Source organism: Adelges cooleyi, unplaced genomic scaffold, assembly GCF_023614345.1.
Source record: "Adelges cooleyi isolate 19-005CV unplaced genomic scaffold, UGA_ACOO_1.1 ACOO_flye_CR_arks_rails_tigmint_CR_PRNA_41, whole genome shotgun sequence".
NCBI lineage: Eukaryota > Metazoa > Arthropoda > Insecta > Hemiptera > Adelgidae > Adelges > Adelges cooleyi.
Genome location: NW_026096090.1, coordinates 917070 through 940311, shown reverse-complemented (window position 1 = coordinate 940311; position 23242 = coordinate 917070). Strand labels below are relative to the sequence as shown.

Below are 23242 nucleotides of genomic sequence, written 5' to 3'. Positions count from 1 at the left end.
CGTACCGTGGCAAGCGCATGTTATTTGTCTTACGGATTTTCGAAAATTACCTAGCCTATTCGTCGACGTTGTGGTTTTTTTTTTTTTTTGTAAAAAGTACAATAACGAGAACGTAACACTACATAATAATGGTAATAATAATAATACTGTCATCGCACGAGCCGTCGGTCGTTTGGCGCTCGCGTCTCTTTTTATTGTTGTTTCCACGTAGCTGACATAACAAGTAAGGCGGTCCGCCCGGCCTTTATAGTGTAAATCACCGTATTGGAAGGTCTTCTTGTGTCGGCTTTTCGCCCATTTGTGTTTATGCTAATCACCGTCCGGCCGGGCAATAAAGAGTCGTCGTCGTCGTCGTCGTCGTGTCCTAGTCTGTGACGTTGAAAATACTAATAATAATAATAAAAAAAAAAATAAGTACATTTTTTCATGTTATATGTTTTGTACATTTTGTTTTTCACACAACACCTTCAATGCTGTACACAAAAGCCCCAAACACGAGCTGCAGAGTCCTCGCGCGCTCCTCTGCATCCGTGATGAACGCACGCGCTCATACAGTATTATAATAATATAATATAATACACCCATTATGTACATAGGTATACACTAGCTCGTGCACGGCCTAGAACATATTCACTTATAGGTCATACGCACACCAACGTTGAAAATACGATTTATGTTAACTCAGGAACACAGGATACCGGCCTAACGTGGATCTAGCAGGGACTTTTCAGATCAGTGGTGCCCTGAAGTATACACAGGTGCAGTAGGGACACGCGTTTTTCTGATGATAAAAAATTGACACACAAGTATTTTTTATTTTCATTAAACACCGTGTTAGATTGCAAGTTTTCAATTCACTTTAACAATAATGTCAATTGATTATATTGTGCGTTTAAAACGGATTTATATTATTGATGTTTGATGAGGTTTAAATAAAGACAACAGATTGGCAAGCTAAAACCACTTGTAGCCCATCACTGATTGTTTAACCAACGTAAACGCCGAGTATAGCAAAAATTCGTATTTTATTATATATTATGTATGTGGTATGAAAAAAAAAAATAATAGCACTCGAGAAACGTTTCATTAGGTTATGCCGCTGCTATTTTATTTCAATATTCGTCAATATTCGTATTGCCTGGGGATTGCATGCGGTCTGTTTTAAGGAGTTTTATATAGACAATAATTTAAAAAAAAATAGGTTTTAATAAATTTCGACCATGTCAATTAATTTACCGGTTAATTTGTATAAGCTTCGAGGAATATGTTTTATTTAAATAATTTTTTCTACTAATAAAAGCCATCTTGGTTTATTTTAGACAAAAAAAAAAACAGACCAAATGTCGACTACATAGGATGGTCCAATTTAAATTCTGTAAAGAGAGTCGAGTTCTTTGGCTACTTTACTATGTTATGTAGGAAGTCGATTTTCATTTAAAAATGTCAGTGTCTTGTAATTAAATAAATTAAATTTGCAATTTTTTCAATATTAAAACCAAATTTTTTTTTACATAAAAAAAGAAGAAAATAAAAAACCATAAGATAAGTTCCATTACAATAATCATGTACAGGCTTGAGGCTTGTATTTTGTATGCTAAGATTTATGAAGAACATAAGAATAATACAACCCGCTTAGACGTTTACGTTCAATCCTTTCGTACATTGTACTTAATTTTTTCAAAAGCCAAAACTAAGTGTTCAAACACTTCAAGAGATAAAATTAACTTGGCACTTAACACTTAGATATAAGTGACATGGACAGTTAAAATGACAGACACCGCACAAAATGACTGTGGTGAATAACGAATAAGATTCAAACAACAATAATCCATTTGCCGTTGACGGCATATTATTGTGAAAGCACAATATGATTATCTAATAACAATAAATATCTCCACGTTGCACTATGCACATGTCTTTTCACAGCTATGAAACATTTGATTTATTTATAAAAATAAATTATCTAAAATTATTACAAGTCTTAAAGTCCTGTGCAGCAACACGTTAGCATGTAGCTGTAATCTTGGCAAAGGTTGGTCATTTTCAGTGGACACTTTAAGTCTTCGGCGCATAAGACCGGTACGTTAGCTGGAAAAAAATATATTAATTAAGCAAAAACTACAATCAATAAGCTAACACAACAGTGATGGCTATTTAGATAACTACATTATATTTTGCACATAATAATGTGTTGATTGTTCACAAATATTAAATAATAGGTACGATTAAAATCATGTAAACGTTTCATTGTAACCTTTGGAAATTATTTTAAAGGTGTTTTTTGTTTTTTATTAGTTTAAGATATTGAAAAAAATGATTGTAAAGTAGGAAAATATCTACTTGTGTAATTGTTATGTATAAATTGAACGAAATATATATTTTATCAATCTCAATTTAAAGCGATTTTCGTTAAAGGAGTTTTTGAAATGATTTTGTTAATAATCAGACAGCAGTTATCTCAGTTAGTCATAACCAGTTAACTCCCCAAGCAAATGTCGTTTCAATTCAATCGAAGGTGTATGTGCTGCTATCTGACAAACCGGTTGAAAAACATGTAAACGGACGGCAGCGATCGACGTGGTGCTAACACAACTGGTTCCACAACAGTTTAGTCACTAGGTGGCGCCATCAGTTACACATTTGTCTACTCTGTCCTTATGGAGCATATCCACTAGATGTTGCTAACAATTTTGTTTTAGAGTAGTTTTTACAAAAATATCTATATTTTAATACTAGAATAATACATAATATAGTGTTTTGACGTATTTTAGTTCAAAGTAGTATGTGCAATAGATAACTGATGCCTGATGGTTATGATTGTGTATATTGTTTAAATAAAAAAACAATCGTTAATTTATTGAAAATGTATTACTCATTATTAATTGTCAATTTAGATAACTGATGTCTGATGATAATAATTGTGTATAATATTGTTTAAATAAAAAAAAGAATCGTTAATTTATTTAAAGTGTATTACTCATTATTAATTGTCAATTTAATACTTGATCTGATTGAACTTTGTGACTATGATCTATTATACTTTCTACGATCCTTCCAACGGCGCTTACATTTTTTTTAACGTGTTCCATCGTTAAATTTTGTTTCGAAACTTCATTTGTAGCCATTTAAAGTGTTAAGTTTTGTGCGCTTTTTCACTTTACACTTCTCAAACTGCTACTTTTATAATAAAATAGCAAACATGTAAATGCATTACCAGGCGAGTCGCAATCACAACTTAAGAAACACCACGAACTACCTGAGTCTTATGTACTTACATTAATATCGGATAATCCGCAGATAATAACATAACTATGTCGATCGTCGTCAAACGTGTGGTCAGTTTGTCATTTTTTGTTAGGTTACAAATTGTTAATGCATAAAATATTGCGAAATATACTATAATTATTCTTTAACGGATTTTTTTTTGTAAATCAGGTAATTTGTACCTGGAGGCAATTCGTGGGCAACTATAGTATATAGTTTTGATGCCTACTTGGAGATGGGAGGCGATTGGCGCAATATTATCAATTTACTTTACCTCCTAAAGAATTCGGACATCCGCAACAGTATCCGTGTATCACTGCCGAATCGTCTTGACATCTCCAATTTGGACACTGCTTCCGCCTACAGTACCACGCTAAAACCAACCCCACAAATGGTATAAAACAGGCTAACAACTTTACATGCTTCGGTTATGAGATCTATGGTCACCGATCAGATAGCGTTAACTCGACAAAATTAAGCAATTGTTTGCCATAATGGTTTAAACAATGACAGAGTTTTCCCAGTTTTTAAGTTATCTTACCTGTGACGCACAGATATATAATACAATATAGGTATATTAGCGTTTTACCCATCGACCTAAAAATTATTGACATGTTATAATATCATGGACTGCGCCTTTAACACCTCTCAGATAGTAATTCTCTTGTAGAAAAACAATTACTGTAAGGGTCGGCTAGACGTTGCCGACAAAATGATGATGTTATGAGTTTACTGTCGTTTTTACCCAAAAGCGCAATCCATAAAACTATATTACGCCGAGAGGCAGTCAAAGGTAACTTAAATATAAATACTCCGTCACGCAAGAAAAAAATGACAAAAGTAAATTTGCCAATTAAAAATATAGCAAAAATAGAATAGAGGAATTATTGGGATTTAAAATTTGAGATCAGTTATGAAATTGACAAAAGGTGTAAATAGTAGAACGTGCGAAATTGAGTCACTATTTCAGAGAGGAGCAAAACATTTTGGTAAATCTGAACCGTGAAGGGTATCCCCCCCCCCCACTAAATTAGACTTTAAAGTAATAAGTATTAATACTTTGATGAATTTTGTGTTATCTTTTATGACGACCTTGTAAAACTTTTATTATATAGAACATAATTTAAATAGCTGTTCTAATTTACTATTTTTTGGCGCACAAACATTTTTCACAATTAGTGAACATTACATAAAAACGAAAAAAACTTGATTGAGCTACAGAAATATTTGAGTTGGAGTGACCCTCCCCTAAAGCCGCCCTCTCCTTAACTCCCCCCGTGAAGAGTAGAATAATGTAAAATTGGATGAGGAGGAGGCAACGAATAGGTGTTGTATGTTGGGTAACATTTGGGGTGAATGGAAAAATGTAGAGATCCAAATTTCTTTTTAAAAAAACCGATAATCTTCCAGAAAAAATTGGGAAAATATTTTTCCTAAAAAATGAATTAAAAAAACGGTTTTTTTAAATTTATATAAAGTAAGTGTAGTCAAAAAAATGTAGAGCAAAATATAAAAACTAATAAAAAAATAAGAAACATAATAAAATATTAACAATACAGTACAGCGATTTCCATATGATTAAATTTAATATCGTTTTAGGTATCACTTTTATCACTTTAAGGTATCATTTTTATTTTAAATAACGACATTCGTTAAACAATGTCGATTTGTATAAAAATTCCTCATTTTCTGAGATTCCGGAAACGGTAAAAACGAGACTAGTGTAGCGTGCGCGGATTTTTAATCCTCGAACGACCTTTCCTCGCCAAAATCTCCTTCTCCCCTCCCCCCCCCCTTATTTTATTTTTTCGTCAATTCGGGACGCGTGACGGAGTACTTACGTTACCTTTTTGGCCACTCGCGGTACACAAACACAATCGTCGATAGGTCGACGGTTTTACCGTTGTACAGGTCTTGAACAAACGAAAACTGACGGCGACTTCTTTGCAGTGCGTTTGGCGAAACGTACGAACACTGGCTTTGGCAGATGTAATAAGACACGAGTGCGACAACTACCACGAGAACGGCGCCGGCAGACTTCATGGTGACGATCGTTGGCCGGACGGTGTTTGCCGTGGGAAATCCAAATGCAACACTAGCAGACGGCGGTGTCTTGTACGCGAGTAGCCCAACTTAAAGTGAAGCCGTTGTGTTTTGTTCGGTTTCAATCGAATTGCGGTCAACGGTTTGCCGTTAACGACACTTTTACGACGGCCACAAATGATTATCGGTCGCCTAATAGGTTCGTTGCACGAGTAATTATTTGAAACGTACGGCGGCAGATTCGTTAATTGGTTAATATTTTGTCTTCTTATGCGCATTGACCGTCTCGTGGAAATATCACACCCAGCTCGCTCGGTCGACATGGAAATCGTTCCTCGAGGATAAGGAAAAATATCTCCACACATACGTTCTGACAATAACGATAATGTTAATTACATTTTAATACCATCTTAGCCGAATAAGACACACACACACGCGCCATCGCCGTATGGAATGTTTATTATGTTACTTCTTTATTAAACGTTTTATCGAAGCCGATCGTCACACGCCGAATCATCACAAAGAGTTACTAATGTATTATTTAATACCTATGTTATTAGCAGAATACGGCGTCTCTAAAAATAATCAACCCTTTCATGCTTATTGTAATAATAAGAATTATTGAAACTACGATTCTGCCCTCCAAACCAAGTGAAAAGTTAACAATTTTAATACTACAATAGTCAATGTATTAAACATTTTTTCAGTAAACGCTCAATGTATTTTTAATCATATACCGAGTACAGCATTTACACAGTTTTTACATTAATTTAATATTGATTACATTTTCGGAGGTTGAACAAAAAAAAAAGTACGATTGATATTAAAATTGAAGAGGGCGTCGCACCGCCTATTTTTAAGGAGTAAAGTATAGGCAATTTTTCACAAAATCTTAATTTAAAGGTTAAACTGTGATGTGTAACTATTAGTTCAATAACTAGGACTCTATTTTGGTAGTTAATTTATTTTTCGGACTATCACAGCATCCTTGAAAGCGATTTTAAAATATTTTTTCATCTCTACATGTTTAAGCAGACTGAAAATAACTCGCTTAATTTTGATTTTAGAGTAAAAGCACGCACCCATTATAAAATTAAAAGATGACAATGTTCTGGAGGGCAAGACGGTGCGCTTTTTTCATTATTCCAAGTATAACGTTCAATGCATAGTTTAGAAATAATAACTGTTTTAACATTTTTAAATGACTGGAACTTTTCAAAAAAATAATTTTTTTTTTTAAAACGAACCGTTTTGCCCTACGGAATATTGTTCTCTTTTAATTTTATAATGGATGCTTTTACTCTAAAACCAAAATCAAACGAGTTATTTTCAGTCTGCTTAAACATGTTTTTACCACTGAAAATCACCGGTGCGACGCCCTCTTAAATGAAAAAAAACCTATTTAATGTTTATGATAAAAATTATAAAACGGAATACATTGTGTATAAGGAAGGGGATGTACGGAGCAAAGTCTCGCTCAAGTCAGTCCCGTGTACTTGAAAGAAGCTATGGGCCTTTTTTTTTATTGTATGTTTTTTCCCGGTGGTGAAAATTTAACCCATCCGAATCTGTACGCAAATTGAATTTATGTTGATAACAAGTGCAGTACTAACATGTACGAATAATATGTTAATGAATAGCCTACGCTGTATCTGAGAGGCGATTTCTCTCTCGATAATTTTGCAACACCGTCCCCGAATATAATTTAACATAAGTCTAAGGTTTTTATTTTTTTGACAATTGACTTACGGTTATTACAAAATTGATAATCAGTCGTAATATATCACAACCGTTATGATGATGTTATGTGTTATTTACAATCCTTGTACTCGCCGAGCTGTACATAAATTATTGATTTATCGCGGAGGCGACGGGTAGTCGCGAAAACGTGTGACAAAACGCGTTAAGATCAAAATGATTAAACAAAAAAATCTATTTGACAAGTCAAAAAAAAAAAAAACCGGACTGACGACAAGCGGTTCCCGAGTTGGCTGTTTTGGTGTAAGTAATTTACACTGTTGTATCATTCGACATCACTCGTTAACGGCGTTCGAATATTAAATTCACATTTACAATAACGATAAATTAGTCGGTTGTAAATTAGTCTGTATACGGTTTTTCAGCTGAAAAAAAAAACCGTTCCCGTTTGACCTTTGTATAACTAAATATTCAGATGCCGCGCCCGGAGTCGTAAGAAACATTAATTTGTAAAAAAAACCCTGTAAAAAAAAAAAAAAAAAACACCAAATTTCTTTATCTACCATCTATGATATAAATATTTTGGTCATCTACGCATGCCTACATTAGAACGTGTAAAATATATTGATGAGTAAACAAGAAAGCTAACATTATGAAGCGGCCACTACACTAGCATTTATTAATAAGGCGCATTGTATAGGCTATTTTTCGCTAAAACATTAAGCTAATATGTTTAATCATATATTGCCATAGAAAAGAAGGATCTGTTTTGATATTAACTTTGTGTTGTTTTAATAATCGTTCAAGATAGGTGAGGGCCCAGATCTCCTTAAATTAACAAATGTATTAAACAAACAAGAGGGGGGGAATACTGATATTTCATTTTAGTTTTCAGTTTTTATCACACATACTATTCAACCGGAACAAACACACAACCGTGCCCGTTTGTTTTTTTTTTCATTGTAGGGGGTAGTATAGATGTACCTATGTATTTTTATTCTATCCGTTCCGGTCGATGTTAATAGAAAACCGATATATCACCAAACAAAGAACACTCAACGCACCGAAACAAGGTATATATAATATATATATATTTTTTTTTTATGTTTTTCAATCAATATTTCAATGTTTTTTTTTTGTTTTACTGATATATTTGATTACGTTGTCGTTACGGTTTATAATATTGTTATGTATACCTACGGGTTTAGAGGCACACATACCGCTCCACCTCATCGGAATGGTATATATAATTACCTGTACAACAACAACGGCGGTGATCGCGTAGGGATAGTATTTCATATTACACCAGCGGTACATTACTATATAACATTATCCAAGTCCAGAACCAAAAAAAAAATCTACTACATAGCTGACCGCACGTCTATTGATAAATCAGATAATGACACGTTACACACTGTATCACACACACACACATATGGCCATGTATTATTATAATATTACACCTAATACCCGTGTGTTCTTCTTGGTCTGCGCGCGGTCAAGCTGTCCGTGCCGGCGCGGGGCGACCAAACGAACGTCACGTCTCGGGCCAATGAAAACGTGCTCTCCATTCACAAAACAAGCATGACAGTATATAGTATTGTACACCCACTGGTGTACAGCCCCCGTTATGATGCATGATGATTACTATTATTATTAGTGTTATAAATTGCCGTCCTGTACGCCAGCGGTGCGAGGGCCGAAGGGCAGAAACCGCACGGACCCAACCGCGGTTATCTGGTTATGGATTTCTGTCGATTGAACGATATTGAAATTATTATACACACGAGACCGCTGAGCTGCAACAGGTGTGCTTGCAGCGCGTCCGTTTTGAAAAACCTATTGCCCGTTGCCCGTATGACGTGGTCCAAGATCGCCTTCGACCGCAAGTCGCAACACCTCTACCTCTGTGCCGGAAAAGGGCCCAAATCTGTTGTCTATTGTGATGAAAAAAACATCCTATTTAACAAAATCAAAAAGAAAATCAGTTTTTTGAGTTTCCTGAAAATTTTTTTTAATTTTCCGATATGAGCCCTTTTCGAAATTCCCAATTCAACTATAACATTTGTACTTAGCTAACACTAATAACACTTACAAGAGCCCTTCAATTATTTGTGTTGTACCATTAAAATGTGTTATGTGTTCTTTTGTGCGTTATCAGAGTACCAGTTTACGCTAAAAAATCAGATGTAGCGTGAACAAAATTTCAAAATCGCATTAATATTACAACATTGTAACTACAAAATATACGGTATTTATTATGATGTTTAGCTTGGCATCAAATTTGTACGTACCGCAATAACTACATTTTGGTATCTTTTATGGTACTTTTTAAATGATACAAACGCGCATTGAAGCTGTTGTATAATTGTATACCAAACATTATTGTTACGAGTCCATTTATTAAAAAATCGTTTACACTAATTCTTTGTGGACAAATAAAAAAAAAAAAAAATTCAAACAGATAATAGCAATTATTATTACAATACGTGCTAGCTAATTATAACGGTCGGCAATTTATTACCAGAGTTACCGCAGTTTAACGGTCAATGGAGTACAGTGACTTCTCGTCAGGCTTTTTTATGGTTGCATACACAATACAGTCGTTATAGTCCAGTCTGTTTGTATTTATCAGAATTGTCAACGTTGGCGTTGATTAGAACAATATTATCCACCCGTATGGAACTCTCGACAATTTTTTTTTTTTTATCAAGGTGTAGAAGCTAGAAATACAAACAACATTGGCCATGGCTGTTTACGGTCGGCATAAAAACCGTATAATATCCCGGTTACTTGACCGTGAAGGTGTGAAACCGACGGGGTGCGTGATTGATCATTTCCACAGCGCTCGACAAAATAAATCATGCCCCCCCCCCCCTATACATTCTAATAATATATACTTACAAACTTCTATTTGGGTACCTATGCATCCCTTGGCGGTCAACGATTGACCGACGACACGTACCTTAAACGGTTTACGAACATAATATTATTATTATCATACATGTACATAATATGTGTAGGTACATACGCACAACCGGTACGACATAAGGAGTTATAGTTGGTTTTATTTTTTTTTTTTTTTTTTATTATGTAAGTGGTTTTTAGTAATTCGTCCAAGTGTAATTTGTACGCGTACGCGGACTCGACGGACCGTGGCCAGACGTGTGTCCGACTCTGACACCTCTGCACACACCGTACTTAAACGGTTTTTAGTCTACTCCACGTTAGCTTATGGTCCAAAAAAAAAAAAAAAAAAACTATAGTATGTGTAAGCCGGCATGCCGGCATGTATAAGTTATACGTTATCAACAAGTTTGTATTTGTTCTGATAACACAGAATAGATAAATAGCCTAATAATCTCGACGGCCAAACCAATATCGACTTCGGAAATATTAAAATATATATACCGCACTATATTTTATTGAAAAAAAATATATACACTACTTAATTTTGATGTGTGCGTAATAGTTAAACTTATTATTATAATATAAAACGTCGCACCTCGTTTTGAGTACAACCGTTTCTTTACAGAAACATAAAATACATTAACGCCGCATGCGTTTAATGTAGTGATACGCTATAAAATAGGATGGTGTGAGAGTAGGTAATGCTAACCTTATAAAACACTTAGTTTTCAAAAAAAATCTACATTTACATTTGTGCCATTCGTTATTAAAGTCATCCATGATTTTTTTTTTTAATTTAATACATAAACAATATTATTCGAATTCATAAACACTTTTTAAAATGTATTAATTGTCTGTCAATAAATTTATTTAACTACTTTAGTAGAGCCAATTTTATTATATATTTTTAATCGTTAATTGTATTTAAAACAAACACACGCGAGGTGCTAAAAAGTTCTATATTTTTGTTTAAAAAAAAATAATATGTTGGCAATTTTAGACCTAAAGCGCAGATCTAATCAACAGTAAATAAGTTAGCTAGGTCGAACGTTTATAAATCAAAAATACAAACTTTACCTCGAGTAAAAATCTTATACGCACAATTCAGATTGATCATAAAAGTACATAGACAATTGCAACAACGATGAGATCGTCATGTAAGCACAAAGTCAAGAGAAGACTCTTCAACCGGTACAACACACGCCTTTAAACGCATATTAAAATAATAATAATACTTAAAATAAATCCCAGTCAAGTGTCCTGTACTTATCATGTTTGCAGACTGGTCGGGTCATTTTCTTTGTTAATGTAAACGATAACTAATTACCATTACTCTCATACGCTATTAAAGCGGATAGGACACTATAATATATTGTAAAAAACATACTCAGCGTCGACATGTGTAGCCGCCACGATCATAATAAATCACAACAAAATTTTAAAAAAACACTAAATAATTTTAACAAAATGGTCCGTACAGCGGCCGTCTATTATTGTTATTATTTTTTTTTTATTAAAAACAAGTACATATATATTTATAAATAGTGAATTTAAAATGTAAATAAATTTAAAAAAACTAATACTACAATAAAGATACGATGCCCCCAGCGTCTTAGAGCATAATACCGTGTAAATAGACTTGGACTGTGCATATTATATAGTGCTCGGACAAAAAAATATACGTAGATAGACTAAAATCAAAAATAATATATACTTATATAAACTTAACATACAAAAATAATCGCATAAAAATTATATACAAAATAATATGTTGGGTCGGATTTTGGTAAGTACAAAAATATCGATAACAGTTAATAATTCGGACAAAAACAAAACATTATATTTTATAGCTATGGGAATTCCATCACCAAGGCCGCCACATTGGGTCGCGCTGCATGGCCTGTTGGATGTCGTGCGGAGCGAACGGCCTGGTGGGCTTCGGCCTGATCACCATGTGGCTTCGGTTGGACGCGGACAGGGCGACGGGCTTGGGGGAGAGTGCGACCGCCGGTGGAGACAGGCTGCCCATGCGAGGGGCCGGCTGCAAAATGGACGGCTGCGGCGGCAGCGATGTGGGTGGTGGCGAAGGGCCGGCAGGAGAGGACCCTCGGCTGCCGGGAGTTTCCACGGCCGCCAGGGCGACGGCGGAGATGGCGGGTGAGCCTAGGGCGGGCAGGCCGGCTACAGGAGATTTGCCTGCAACGGTCGACGGTATCTGGGATTCGAGGGCTCGGGAAACTGACTTGGCCAAGTATTCGACAAGCCGTCGGCCGACCACAGAGTCCAGGCCGGGCAGCGACAACAGGAAACTGCAAGCTTCGCTGGCACAATGACTGAAACCTTCCTGCGAAAAAACAAATACAAAACAAAAATATCAATAACAGTAATCAAAAACGAGAATAGGTTGTGTAGATTAAGGTATAACATGTATAGATTAAAGTGCCTAAATGGGAGATAATTAAATATGTCCATCACAAGCTGTCTGACCAACTCGAAAGAGGTAATACATTTTTTTATAACCTACAATTAGTGAATACAAGCTGTAAGTCTGTTTCAATTTAGCCTATACGTCGTGAACTTTTATGAAAATACCTTTCACAATCAGACCAATTATTAATAAACGTTTTTTTATATTATGACCAAAGCTATATTCCAAGTCACACAATTTTGGATGAGAGTATTCAAAAACATTAAATTAAACACAAATTGACAAACAAAAAATCGTGTCGCTTAATTTGCAAAAAAATCAGACCATGTTTTTATCTATTAAACAAAGGAGAAAAAATTAAATGCCTATTTCAAACGCTTTGAAAATACCACTTGATACCCTGCCCAAATGTTATTAATTTTGTATTGAATTAATTAATAATACATATTTATAATAGTTTCACAATAGGATACTGAAAATAAGAAATATTTTATGAATCTAACGAATGAAGTGTTTGAAATAAAATTAAGTACTAAAAAAATAGAATCGTTAAGTTAAAAATAAATGTTTATAGTTTTAATATATTATATTTTTATTATTGCATGAAGCCTGTTTTTACGGAGTTTTGTATAGGCAATATTTAAGAAAAACAGTTGTTTTAATTTAAGGTACTGTTTTTAATTTATGTAATTTTTTCTACGAATAAAAGCCATTTTGGCTTATTTTAGACCAAAAAACTAAACAAAATGTCGACTACTTAGGATGGTCCAATTTCAATTCTGTAATGAGATCGAGTTCTTTGGCTACTTTACTATGTTAATGTGTAAGAAGCTGATTTACATTTAAACATTTCAGTTTCTTGTAATTAAATAAAATAAATTTGCAGAAAAAAACCAAAAATTTGTTTTGTACATAACCTATAGTAAAGTTGCCAAAGAACTCGTGTATCTTTTACAAAATTGAAATTGGACCATCCTAAGTAGTCGACATTTTGTCTGGTTTTTTTTTTGTCTAAAACGTCAAAAAAAACAGACCGCATGCAGTCTCCTTAACATTAATACATTTTTCAAATCGATACTGGTAAAGCAACAAAGGATATTATTTATTAATCCTTTGGCTAAATAATTTTTTCTTCTACATCTACAAGTATATATTTTCGTCGGACATACAGATAACAAATTAATTAATCGTTAAATCAACAGCGTTTTTTTTTTATATATATATATAATTATTATGGCACTCGAGCTAGTGTGGAACTTTAATCCTGTGGGTACCATTAGGCATTGAGCGTTTTATGGTAATAAATTTGAACAGATGTCACACATTATTATTTTTTAATAACAGTTCTAATTAAATAGTATCAATATAGAGGAGGAGCTGTATATATTCGCATGTGTACATTGTGCACTCCGTCCTACTAGTGTACAACACTATAGGGTATAGCCGTCAAGTCTTGGTGCACATGTTTTCGGTTGGGTTCAAAACGGATACGGCCGTTATGGATAACATAATAATTATTCTAGACCGTGTGAAGATTGTGTGACGTTATGCGGCCACGTGGACTGCGCTGTATATTATTATGTGCTTATTTGGTTAATAACACAAAAGTGACTGGTCAGATTTCGTGTAATTTAAACAGAAAATATTGCGTTTCGTTTGCCCGAACGAGTAATGCACGTTGTAATTTGGTGGACGGGCGGTTAGGTAAAAAAATACACACACACACATCAACACTCACTTGAAACTTGTACGCTTCTTCGACGGGATCCCTCCGGGTGATCTTTTGTAAGTGTTTAACGGTGAATTCCAAAATGTCTGCCTTCTCCAGTTTGTCCACGTTTTCGCCTTCGGCCTGCGACGAGACGGTCGAGTTGAGTACATTTTGCAATATTACAAATTTTGTAAAACAAAAAAAAAATAAAAATTACAAAAACATTGTCTCACCTCCAACGCGGTGAACATCAGGTCTTTCAATTCGTCCAAGCATCGATTGATCCGGGCTCGGCGTTTTCTTTCTAGCAACGGTTTCGTCACCTGATTGACAAACAAACGGGTTTCGATTAATTATACAATAGACGACGGGTTATACGTATAACTACTATACATTGGAATATGTTTGACCATTGCACACACAAGCTTGTTTGTATTGACAACAATAATTGCACATTTACAGTTAAACTTGCGTTTTTGAACTTTTCATTGTGCTACTTTCGGTTTTTGTTATCACACCATTAACAGCTGTTTAAGTCTCTCTCGCTTAGTGTATAATAAATAGGTCAGTACCTAATCTAAGGGCCCGGGTCTGAAGGCCTTAAGCACAATAGCCGCAATAATAGACTAAAACCAAAATTCGGTTTAGTGTTAAATAGTACATTTATAAGACTATGATTATATTATAGCGTTATTTATACTTTTTTTAAAAGGGCCAACAAATTATATTGCAGTTCCATCACAAAACACTATTGTCTATATTTGTTTTTGTTCTTTTAAAACTGTATTTTAGCTTATCATCGATTTAATCATTCTTATATTAATCGGCTATGTGTTAATTATTGATAAGGTAAACCGTGTGTTGGCACAAAATTTGTTTTTTTTTTTAACGAATAAATTCGTTTATATTGTTTACTAATGTTAAAAATGGTAAATGCATTTTGGTGATTACCGAACTCCAGCTTAGAACTCCCTTCCCCTTTTTTTAATAACTAGGTCTATAGTTAAACATAAGCTTATCTGCGCTTACACAAAAACTATAATTATTATATTAAATTGTAAAACTAAACGTTAAAAATCTGTAATATTTATCCAATTGTCCCATGAGAGGTCTCGTGCACTCGCAATCCGGACTTCGAAGCAAATCGAAAAACCGGTGGAATTTCATTTATAGAAAGCAATGCACAGAGTTATGAGAAAATTGGCTTGACATAAAAAAAGTTCCAAATAAAATCGTTATTACGTTAAAATATGAACGAAAACAGTGTTTCGCGTTCAAGTTGATCGCATTTTGTTAAATTTTACTTTGGGGGGGAGGGGGGTAACTTTTAAAAAATAAAACGGCAACGTACATTTTTGATTAGCGTTTTCAAATATATTGGAAACGATGATCGGTCATACATAAATAAGTTATCGGCGTTTAAAGACAAATGGGCTCCGGTGGAGCGGTGAGTATTAGTCCAACACTTTTTGAGAACATATAAACGAACCCCCCCCCCCCCCCCGATTATTCAATCTACAAAATTACTTAAAATTCGAATAACAACCCCCCAGCCGTGTGTAACGCGACACCCGGGGGGTATGCGGTACGATAACGTTCGCATTACCTTTCTGTATTGTACGGTCCTGGAAATGGGCGACGGCGTGGGCGAAAACATTGCGAGTCCACGCGTAACGGCGGTCACTAAAAAAAAAAGGGGAAAAAAAAAAACACGAAACTACGACGGTTTAAATTTTCTACTTAAGTACAATATTGAATACGCACGTGACGTACGATCGTGTGATGCGTCCGACAGAGTTCGTCTGGCAACGGACCACCGACTGTACAGTGAAGCGACCGACGACTGCCTGTTGCACGCCTCCTAACCGTTACCGCGGCGGACGCACCCCCCCGAAATGAGCGGCGACGGGGAGGGGGAGCGCCCTCGGCCGACGATTCCGTTCCCACGGGTTTCCCCCTTCGGTGTCGTGACGCGCGCGCGCGCGCGCTCCTTATAGGTACCGGCAGCAGCAGCAGCAGCAGCAGCCAGCTCTATCGGAACGCGTCCTCCGTGCCATAAGTGTATACAATATTTAATATGCCCTTGTGTGTGTGTGTGTGTAATAATAATTTTAACACAAGCCCACAAAGAGGGACCCGGATCACGTCTCGGCGACACTTGCGTGTGTGTGTACTATTGTCGTACACACGTTTTGCGCGCAACCCCCCCCCCCCCCATTTGCATTACATACTATATAATAATACGTTATAACCTGCGAATTTGACTTTTTGTTATTGGGGTTTTTTTTTTTTAATTTTTTTTGGCGCGAGCAAAGTCGTTCCGGATCTACTCGACGGTGTCCGAAAACGGATTTTCGCAATCGCGTCCCGCCAACTTGAGTCCGTTTTGATAGATGAAACATTTTTTTTTTATCCGATACGATTCTTAAATCTAGAAAATCAAACGATAAAACTACTAACGCGCCTTCGACGTTGTAGTCGTGTTGATTCATTATATTTTCCATCTGACGACCTTGATTCGGTGGTAGGGTTATTTATTTCAATACAGAGCAGGTTTTGCATTAACTAGTTGCTCCGATGAACAGTATTTGAAATACATTTTGTGTTTTGTAATTCAAGTACTGGGTACATCAAATTGTTGTATTTCATAGTGAAGTACAAATTTTTTTAGTGTTCCGAAAATAATTAAAACAGTGGAAAGTATTTTATTACAATATCAAATTTATAGTTGATACACGTTACATGAAAACACAAAGACTTAAAAGTTACAACTGTTTAAAAAACTGTAAAGAATAGGTCATTTAAATGCTAAATTGGAAGATAAATATTTATAATGTATCCAAAGAAGCCTATAATAAGCTTTTAATGTGTCATTCTCTTCAAAATGTTGTTTACTTTCGATTTTACAATAGGTGGTTTTGCTCTAAGACCACCATTAACCGAGTAGCTATTTTCGCCATTCGTCGCAGCTATGTTTAGGTGAAAAAAACCATTTCAAATAGTTGAACCAACAGTATGTTTAGTAATTCCAACCAGAATTGTTTTGTGTCTATATTAACTTATACAACCATAATTTTAGTTGGGCCAACTATGGAATTTTTTCCGTGAAGATGCAACGATAGTCCGACAAATAAATCAACTACCGAAAACGATTCCTAATTACTGAACTAAGAATTACACACTACGGTTTAACCTTTATATTAGGATTTTGCAAAAAAATGCTTATATGCCTAACTCCTTAACAAATAAGGCTTGTCGCGTCCTCTTAAGCTATTTGACCAACGCACATTGTCAATAAATGTAGTCGACGTTTGTTGTAGTTATAACAAAAGGTGTAGGTGTGTTTACTAATCCGACCGTTTGTCACCTATCGCACTGGGCTTGGGACAACGTAGCCGGTGTAATTTTTGTTTTCCAATTTTATAAAACCCTAACGACTGCCAGTTTCGACTTGAAAACAAGTACTATCATAGCAGTGCATTGCATATTGCAATGCGCGTACACGGCGTATTGTTTAGACGCCGTGGGAGAATGTATACGGGCGTTCTGGGAAAAACGAAAAACTCGGCCTAAGAAAAAAAAAAAATCGTATTTTCATCTTATTAAGCGTGTCTTTATGTGTATACTTATATATTATATTTATATTGATGACAATCGAGGCGGTGGCGGCCGCGGTCCACGAGGACACGGTCAAACGGACCCGTCGTCCGGTAGCTTACCGGTGCGCGCCTTCTCCTGTAATAATATAAGGACGTGATAATGACGATGACGATATGGTTCGGCTCTGGGGGGTGCCGTACAGTTGCCACGCAGTTGTTACACGGCAAATAATATATATATATATATAATAGTATAACGCATAATAGATAGGTATATACGTACCGGCCGTCACAAATCGCCCATTCATTGTCATCCGGTCACCGCAAATGGGAGTAGACCAACTATTCTGAGAGATGGAGATGGTGGTGGTACAAAAAAAAATATATAATATAAGACTCGCGTGCGCGCTGGCAAAGTGAGCTCGCGCGACAACGGTGGGAAAAATCAAGAGATAATGCGCGACACGCACAAGGTATAATAATAAATATATATATGTATAGATTTTTTTTATTATTATTATTATTATTGTATTGTATTGTAGTCGGCCGCCGCCGCCGCCGCCGTTGTGTCCAGATCCCGAGCCGATGTGGTGAATGAAAAAGAAAAAAAGAGAGACGGAATAAAAATCTTAGGAATAAAAAAAAAAAACATAAGAAGAATAAGAATAAGAAGAAAAAAAATAGTAATAATAAAACACTCGTGATACGAAACGGACTTCTCAGGAAGCGTGGGAACGATTGCGGCGGTGGCCAGAAGTGTGTGCTGTGTGTATAAATGTATATATACACATTTATACATATACATATATATATATATATATACATTTTTTTATTATTATTATACGGCGAGTCTGCCGAGACTGCTCTTCGGCTCGCACGCGTACGTTATAATTACTATAGTTGTGTACACACACACGCATATATTATATTATACATGCTAGTTTAATTTAAATATAAACACACATATACAGCATGGATAGTATTATTATTATTATGTACCTACTTGCTGTGTACGCGCAAACTCGCCCGGTAGGTTAGGTTAGGTCGATACGCCAACGATATTATTACACAAATAATTGTTGGCGCGGTAATGCGACGGATAATTATTATAGTATTATTTTTTCATACCTATCGCCGGGTCTCCATTAAAAAATACAATTTACCGACGATGAGAAAAAAGCCAATGAATACATCTATAGCGTGGTCGCGTTGCGTTGTATATAATACATGCAAGTTTGTATTCCGAGTTTTTATTTTTGAATAATTACATTAAAAATTTAGGACGGAAAGTGGAGTGCGGTTAAGTAACTCGTGCGGCTGAAAATAATAGTACACTCCACCCTTCCTCGCGTTAGTTGATAGAGCTCTGGATTGAAAGAAAATTAAGAGCATATAATATATAAATTTATTGGGGGAAAATGTACTTAAAATTACATTTTACAACAACATCAACTATGTATTTGGTAATAAGTATGATGATAAAAAAAAAGAAATGAGATAAAATAAAACAAACGAGAACATTGACATTATAGTTTGATGTGGTGATATCGAAAGGGAAATAATGTAGCTGAAACGAGAAAGTTGAGATGTGTGAAGTATTGTAAGAGAATACGCGGGGAAGTTTGGGAGTGGCACCAGGGTTACAGGGAAAAGTCGAAGAGAAGTTATTGAGATGAACAAGAAACAAGATAGGTTAGACTCGACGTTAATGGTTTGAGTATGTGGTTTTTTTTTTTTTGGTGGGAAAAACTAATTGATAACAAATAATTAAGTAAAGTATTATAAATGTCTATAGTGTATTATACAGTACCGTGTACAATACACGGTAGTGCTCGTCCTTTTGGAAATTATCTCTCGTAGTATGACGTATTGCACAAAACTGATTTGACAAACCGGGTTTTTAATTTTATCAGCTATAGCTGTATACCAGCATGAAATCTAAGTGTAGGGGAGTCGTACCCAGTGGCTCAACCGGAGGGCGTCTGGAAGATTTAAACCCTTTCGGAAATGTGTGTTTTTTTTTACGCTTAGGCATCTCACAAACACGGTGTAGAGTTTTACCACTAAACGGGAACCGCATTTTAGGGAATGGTTGTTTTTTGGTCTAGCGTCTGCGGAGTGTGGGGGAAATAGAGACTTTAACGACCAGTTCCGGTTGTTTAAAGGGGGCAAAACCGGACAGGACGCCACTGGGATTCCGCTCAGGACCAAAATCGTTCCGAACGGATTAACGGATCGAAGGTGGGATTTAACCGTGAAACCGAAACGAATGGAAAATGAACATAATCAAATGTCACGGAGGTTTTTCTACTCAAGTCGAATAAATAATAATATTAAAAAAAAAAAAAAGTACATTATATAAAAAATCTACAAAACCCATAAGTATGGTGAAATATATGGTTGCATATAATAATAACATTGTACGCGCCGATATGTACGTTATTATAAATATCATTATTGTAAAATCGACAGTTTATGGAAATGTTTAAAAAAAATCTCCCTTCATTCAAATCCGCCGTCAAACTTAATATAAAAACAAAAAAACAAAAATTATAATAATAATAACGTTGTAGTAGTAAAATAAAATAGGGGGAAAAAATCAACATCTTGAAATTTTTAATTTACGATTCTCGTCGATTTGTTTCGTTCCTATGGGTTTTAATCTAAACAAAAATATCGTTATCTTAATGTGTACAACATATTGTACAATCATTGTGAGAAGCAACTTGTCAGCCAAATACACACAAGATATAATGTATAATATATGCGCTTTAACGGTTGAGCCCGATGGAACGCACGGTATGCTATTAAAACAATATGTGTATAGACTAGATTCATAAAATTTATAATCGTTATTATATTTTGTGAATAGTAGTGGGAAAATATACAACATTGTATTTTGTCATTGTATGTTTTAAATACCACAAAGTCGTTCTTTGTGTGGTATTTTTGTAATCGAACAATAATAAGTATGTTTACTTAGTGGACATTTTATATCAATATACTTCTTGGATAAAAAAATTTAAATCGATTATTCAACCGAATAATACTAATGATAGTAATTTTTTATTATCGCATTGCAAAAAAAATTAAAAATATTTTATATTATTTTCAAAACGATTTTTAGCATCTGTCATTATTTCAAATAATAGATTTTGGCCGGAGATGCAATTTTTCAAAAACGTTAACAATCTGATCGTTTACAATATAATATACTTGACACCAAATTGTAATAACTAATGTATGCTGTTTGTATCGCATTTCGTTATTAAGTCGTTATACTAACTGTTTGAACAAACGCGGTTGGTATAATATTATAATCAATTATATTGGGTTTAAATGTTTTTTTTTTGGAAAAAATCCAAAACGAGTTTTACAAACACTATTAATGATATTTTTTGTAAATTTGTTTTGAACACTGATAACGTTTTATTCGATAAATCCGCGTATAAAACGATTTTTTGCCTAATGGATTTTTTTTATTTTTCGTATTTACTATAAAGTAATCAAAGCGTTTTGGTAAACTTTATTATTGCTGTCTATATGTTTATAGGGAAACGTTGACAGTGGCTTACATAACTTTTTGGCCATAATACTTTGATAATGATCATTCACATAATTATTAATATATACTCTAAAAGTGTGACACGATTTTATCAATTAAAATCGAGTGATTATAAATAATTAGATCATTAGTTAGGACTTCATCACATCTGGTGCTGTCGTCTGACCGGCTGGTCTTAACACTTCTTAACTAGGTATAAAAAATTCTCGTGTCGATTTGGGAAAGGATTTTTGAAACAAGCGGCCAATTATTATGTTTCATGTAATAAATTATATTTTGCAGACCTTCGTGGACCTAAACAGCCAGGGTTTTAATTTGTACACAATTATTCATTATAGTATACATGTGTATTTTTAAAAATATTACAAAAAAAATGTCTTTTGGTAAGAGATAAAATGTTTAAAAAATAATTTTAATCAAAATGTCATTGAAATATTTCTAAAATATAGAAAATATTACTGTATCATAATACTAATATAAGTAAAAGATTGGACATATGGTTTACTTCTCTTGTGGCGCAAGGTATATACTTATGACATTTTCTTGGTTCGATGTGAAACCACAAGAAAACATTTAGAAAATAAATTTGTTTCCAACAATTGCTCTGTGTGTGTGTACTTAACCAGTATCCTATACCTGTAGGTTTATGTGGTAAATTACACGAGATTTTTTACTCTCTGTAGAATAATTGCACATGCGTTTGACGCGCCATAGGCATTAAGGCCGGTTTTTTTTTACACTTATTATAGACAAGTCGAAGTGGATTACTATATTACGCTTTGTGCTACTATAATGCGAAATACAACCGCGGGAAATCGCGGTTAGCTAGGTCAATATAATAAAAAACAACACTAGAACGCGATTGACTTGTTTTTTCATTACTTACAATGTCATCTTCGTTCTGACATCGTCTTCGAGCCATTAAATACACGATTGTGTTGACCGTGCTTACAGACTCGACCTAACCGAACACAACTTGAGCGTTTTGTGCGAGTGCCAAAACATATTCAATTAATTCACTTGTATTGTCACAGCTGTACGACTCTACGCGGCCGGTTTTCACTAACTATTCGGTATAGGTAATACAATTAAATATGTTAAAGCGGGTAAGTATGGTTTTTTCGGTTGTTTTGTGCACATCACGTGTCCCATTCAAACGGCCGTGCAGTGCATAATATTATATGTATACGATAATACGCGGCGGCGTTATTACAATAATGATAATAACAATAACGATAATAATTTGACAATATTATCATTGGCCGTGTACGGAAATCTCTTGAATGAAACGCGCGTGATGGGACTTGTTGGCCGAAACATTGTGTCGCCAACAGTATAGAAACTTAGCGTAGTATAGATAATAATATACACCAAAAACAAAAGACCGAACGGCGTAGAGCTTAATGTTAATTCCTCGACGGAAACGTGTAAACCGTCGAGTGTAATAAATTCTTTTTTACTTAAATTATTTACACAGAAAAAAAACAACAAAAAACCGTGTCGCACAACGTCCGGTGATTTGTGAACAGAAAAAGAAATAGGTACCTTTTTTTTGTTTTGTTTTTGCGTAAACATCATTTCTGATATGAAAAAGCGCGAACGCAGTTTATAGTAACATGTATTTGACGGTTCGACCGAGGAACTAAGCTGGGTAACTATAAGGGACACCGGACACTATAAAGGAAAAACGAATCTGTGGTGCAACGACTTCGAATAGGGTGTAATCTATTAGTTATCCATTATATTTACCTTAAGACAACGTTAATCTAAGTATGAACCAAAAATGATGTGTTCATAAACGGTGAAAATATATTTTTATTTAATTTCACATTCAATATAGCTTTGAAAGGTGATAGTGACTGATAAAAATAACATTACAGACAAATTTAAAAAGTATTTACCCAAAACTAGTCATTGTTTTAATTAATAATTACATCATTATTTATTCTTGTTAAAATAAACAAATAAAATACACAAGTTACCATTTGACGATAAAAAGAGACCGTCTAAAACAACCCTCAAAC

The 23242-nt window shown here is 34.8% G+C and overlaps 2 protein-coding genes across 3 annotated transcripts; both read right to left on the bottom strand.

The window, feature by feature from the left end:
- Positions 1 to 1981: 1981 nt before the first annotated feature.
- LOC126841981 (uncharacterized) lies at positions 1982 to 5307 on the bottom strand. The gene is made up of 3 exons (XM_050578817.1): positions 5166 to 5307; positions 3539 to 3637; positions 1982 to 2088 (listed from the first exon to the last, which is right to left on the bottom strand). The coding sequence occupies exons 1-3, from the start codon at positions 5305 to 5307 to the stop codon at positions 1982 to 1984; spliced, it is 348 nt and encodes a 115-aa protein (XP_050434774.1).
- Positions 5308 to 11391: 6084 nt separating this feature from the next.
- Positions 11392 to 18014, bottom strand: LOC126841864 (enhancer of split mgamma protein-like). Of its 2 annotated transcripts, XM_050578605.1 has the most exons (5): positions 15819 to 15862; positions 15661 to 15737; positions 14288 to 14377; positions 14082 to 14195; positions 11392 to 12259 (listed from the first exon to the last, which is right to left on the bottom strand). In XM_050578605.1, the coding sequence occupies exons 2-5, from the start codon at positions 15709 to 15711 to the stop codon at positions 11780 to 11782; spliced, it is 735 nt and encodes a 244-aa protein (XP_050434562.1). In that variant the 5' UTR covers positions 15712 to 15737; positions 15819 to 15862; the 3' UTR covers positions 11392 to 11779. The 2 variants fall into 2 exon arrangements, with proteins under 2 accessions (XP_050434562.1, XP_050434563.1); XM_050578606.1 differs by lacking the exons at positions 15661 to 15737; positions 15819 to 15862 and adding an exon at positions 17937 to 18014.
- Between the last annotated feature and the right edge of the window lie 5228 nt (positions 18015 to 23242).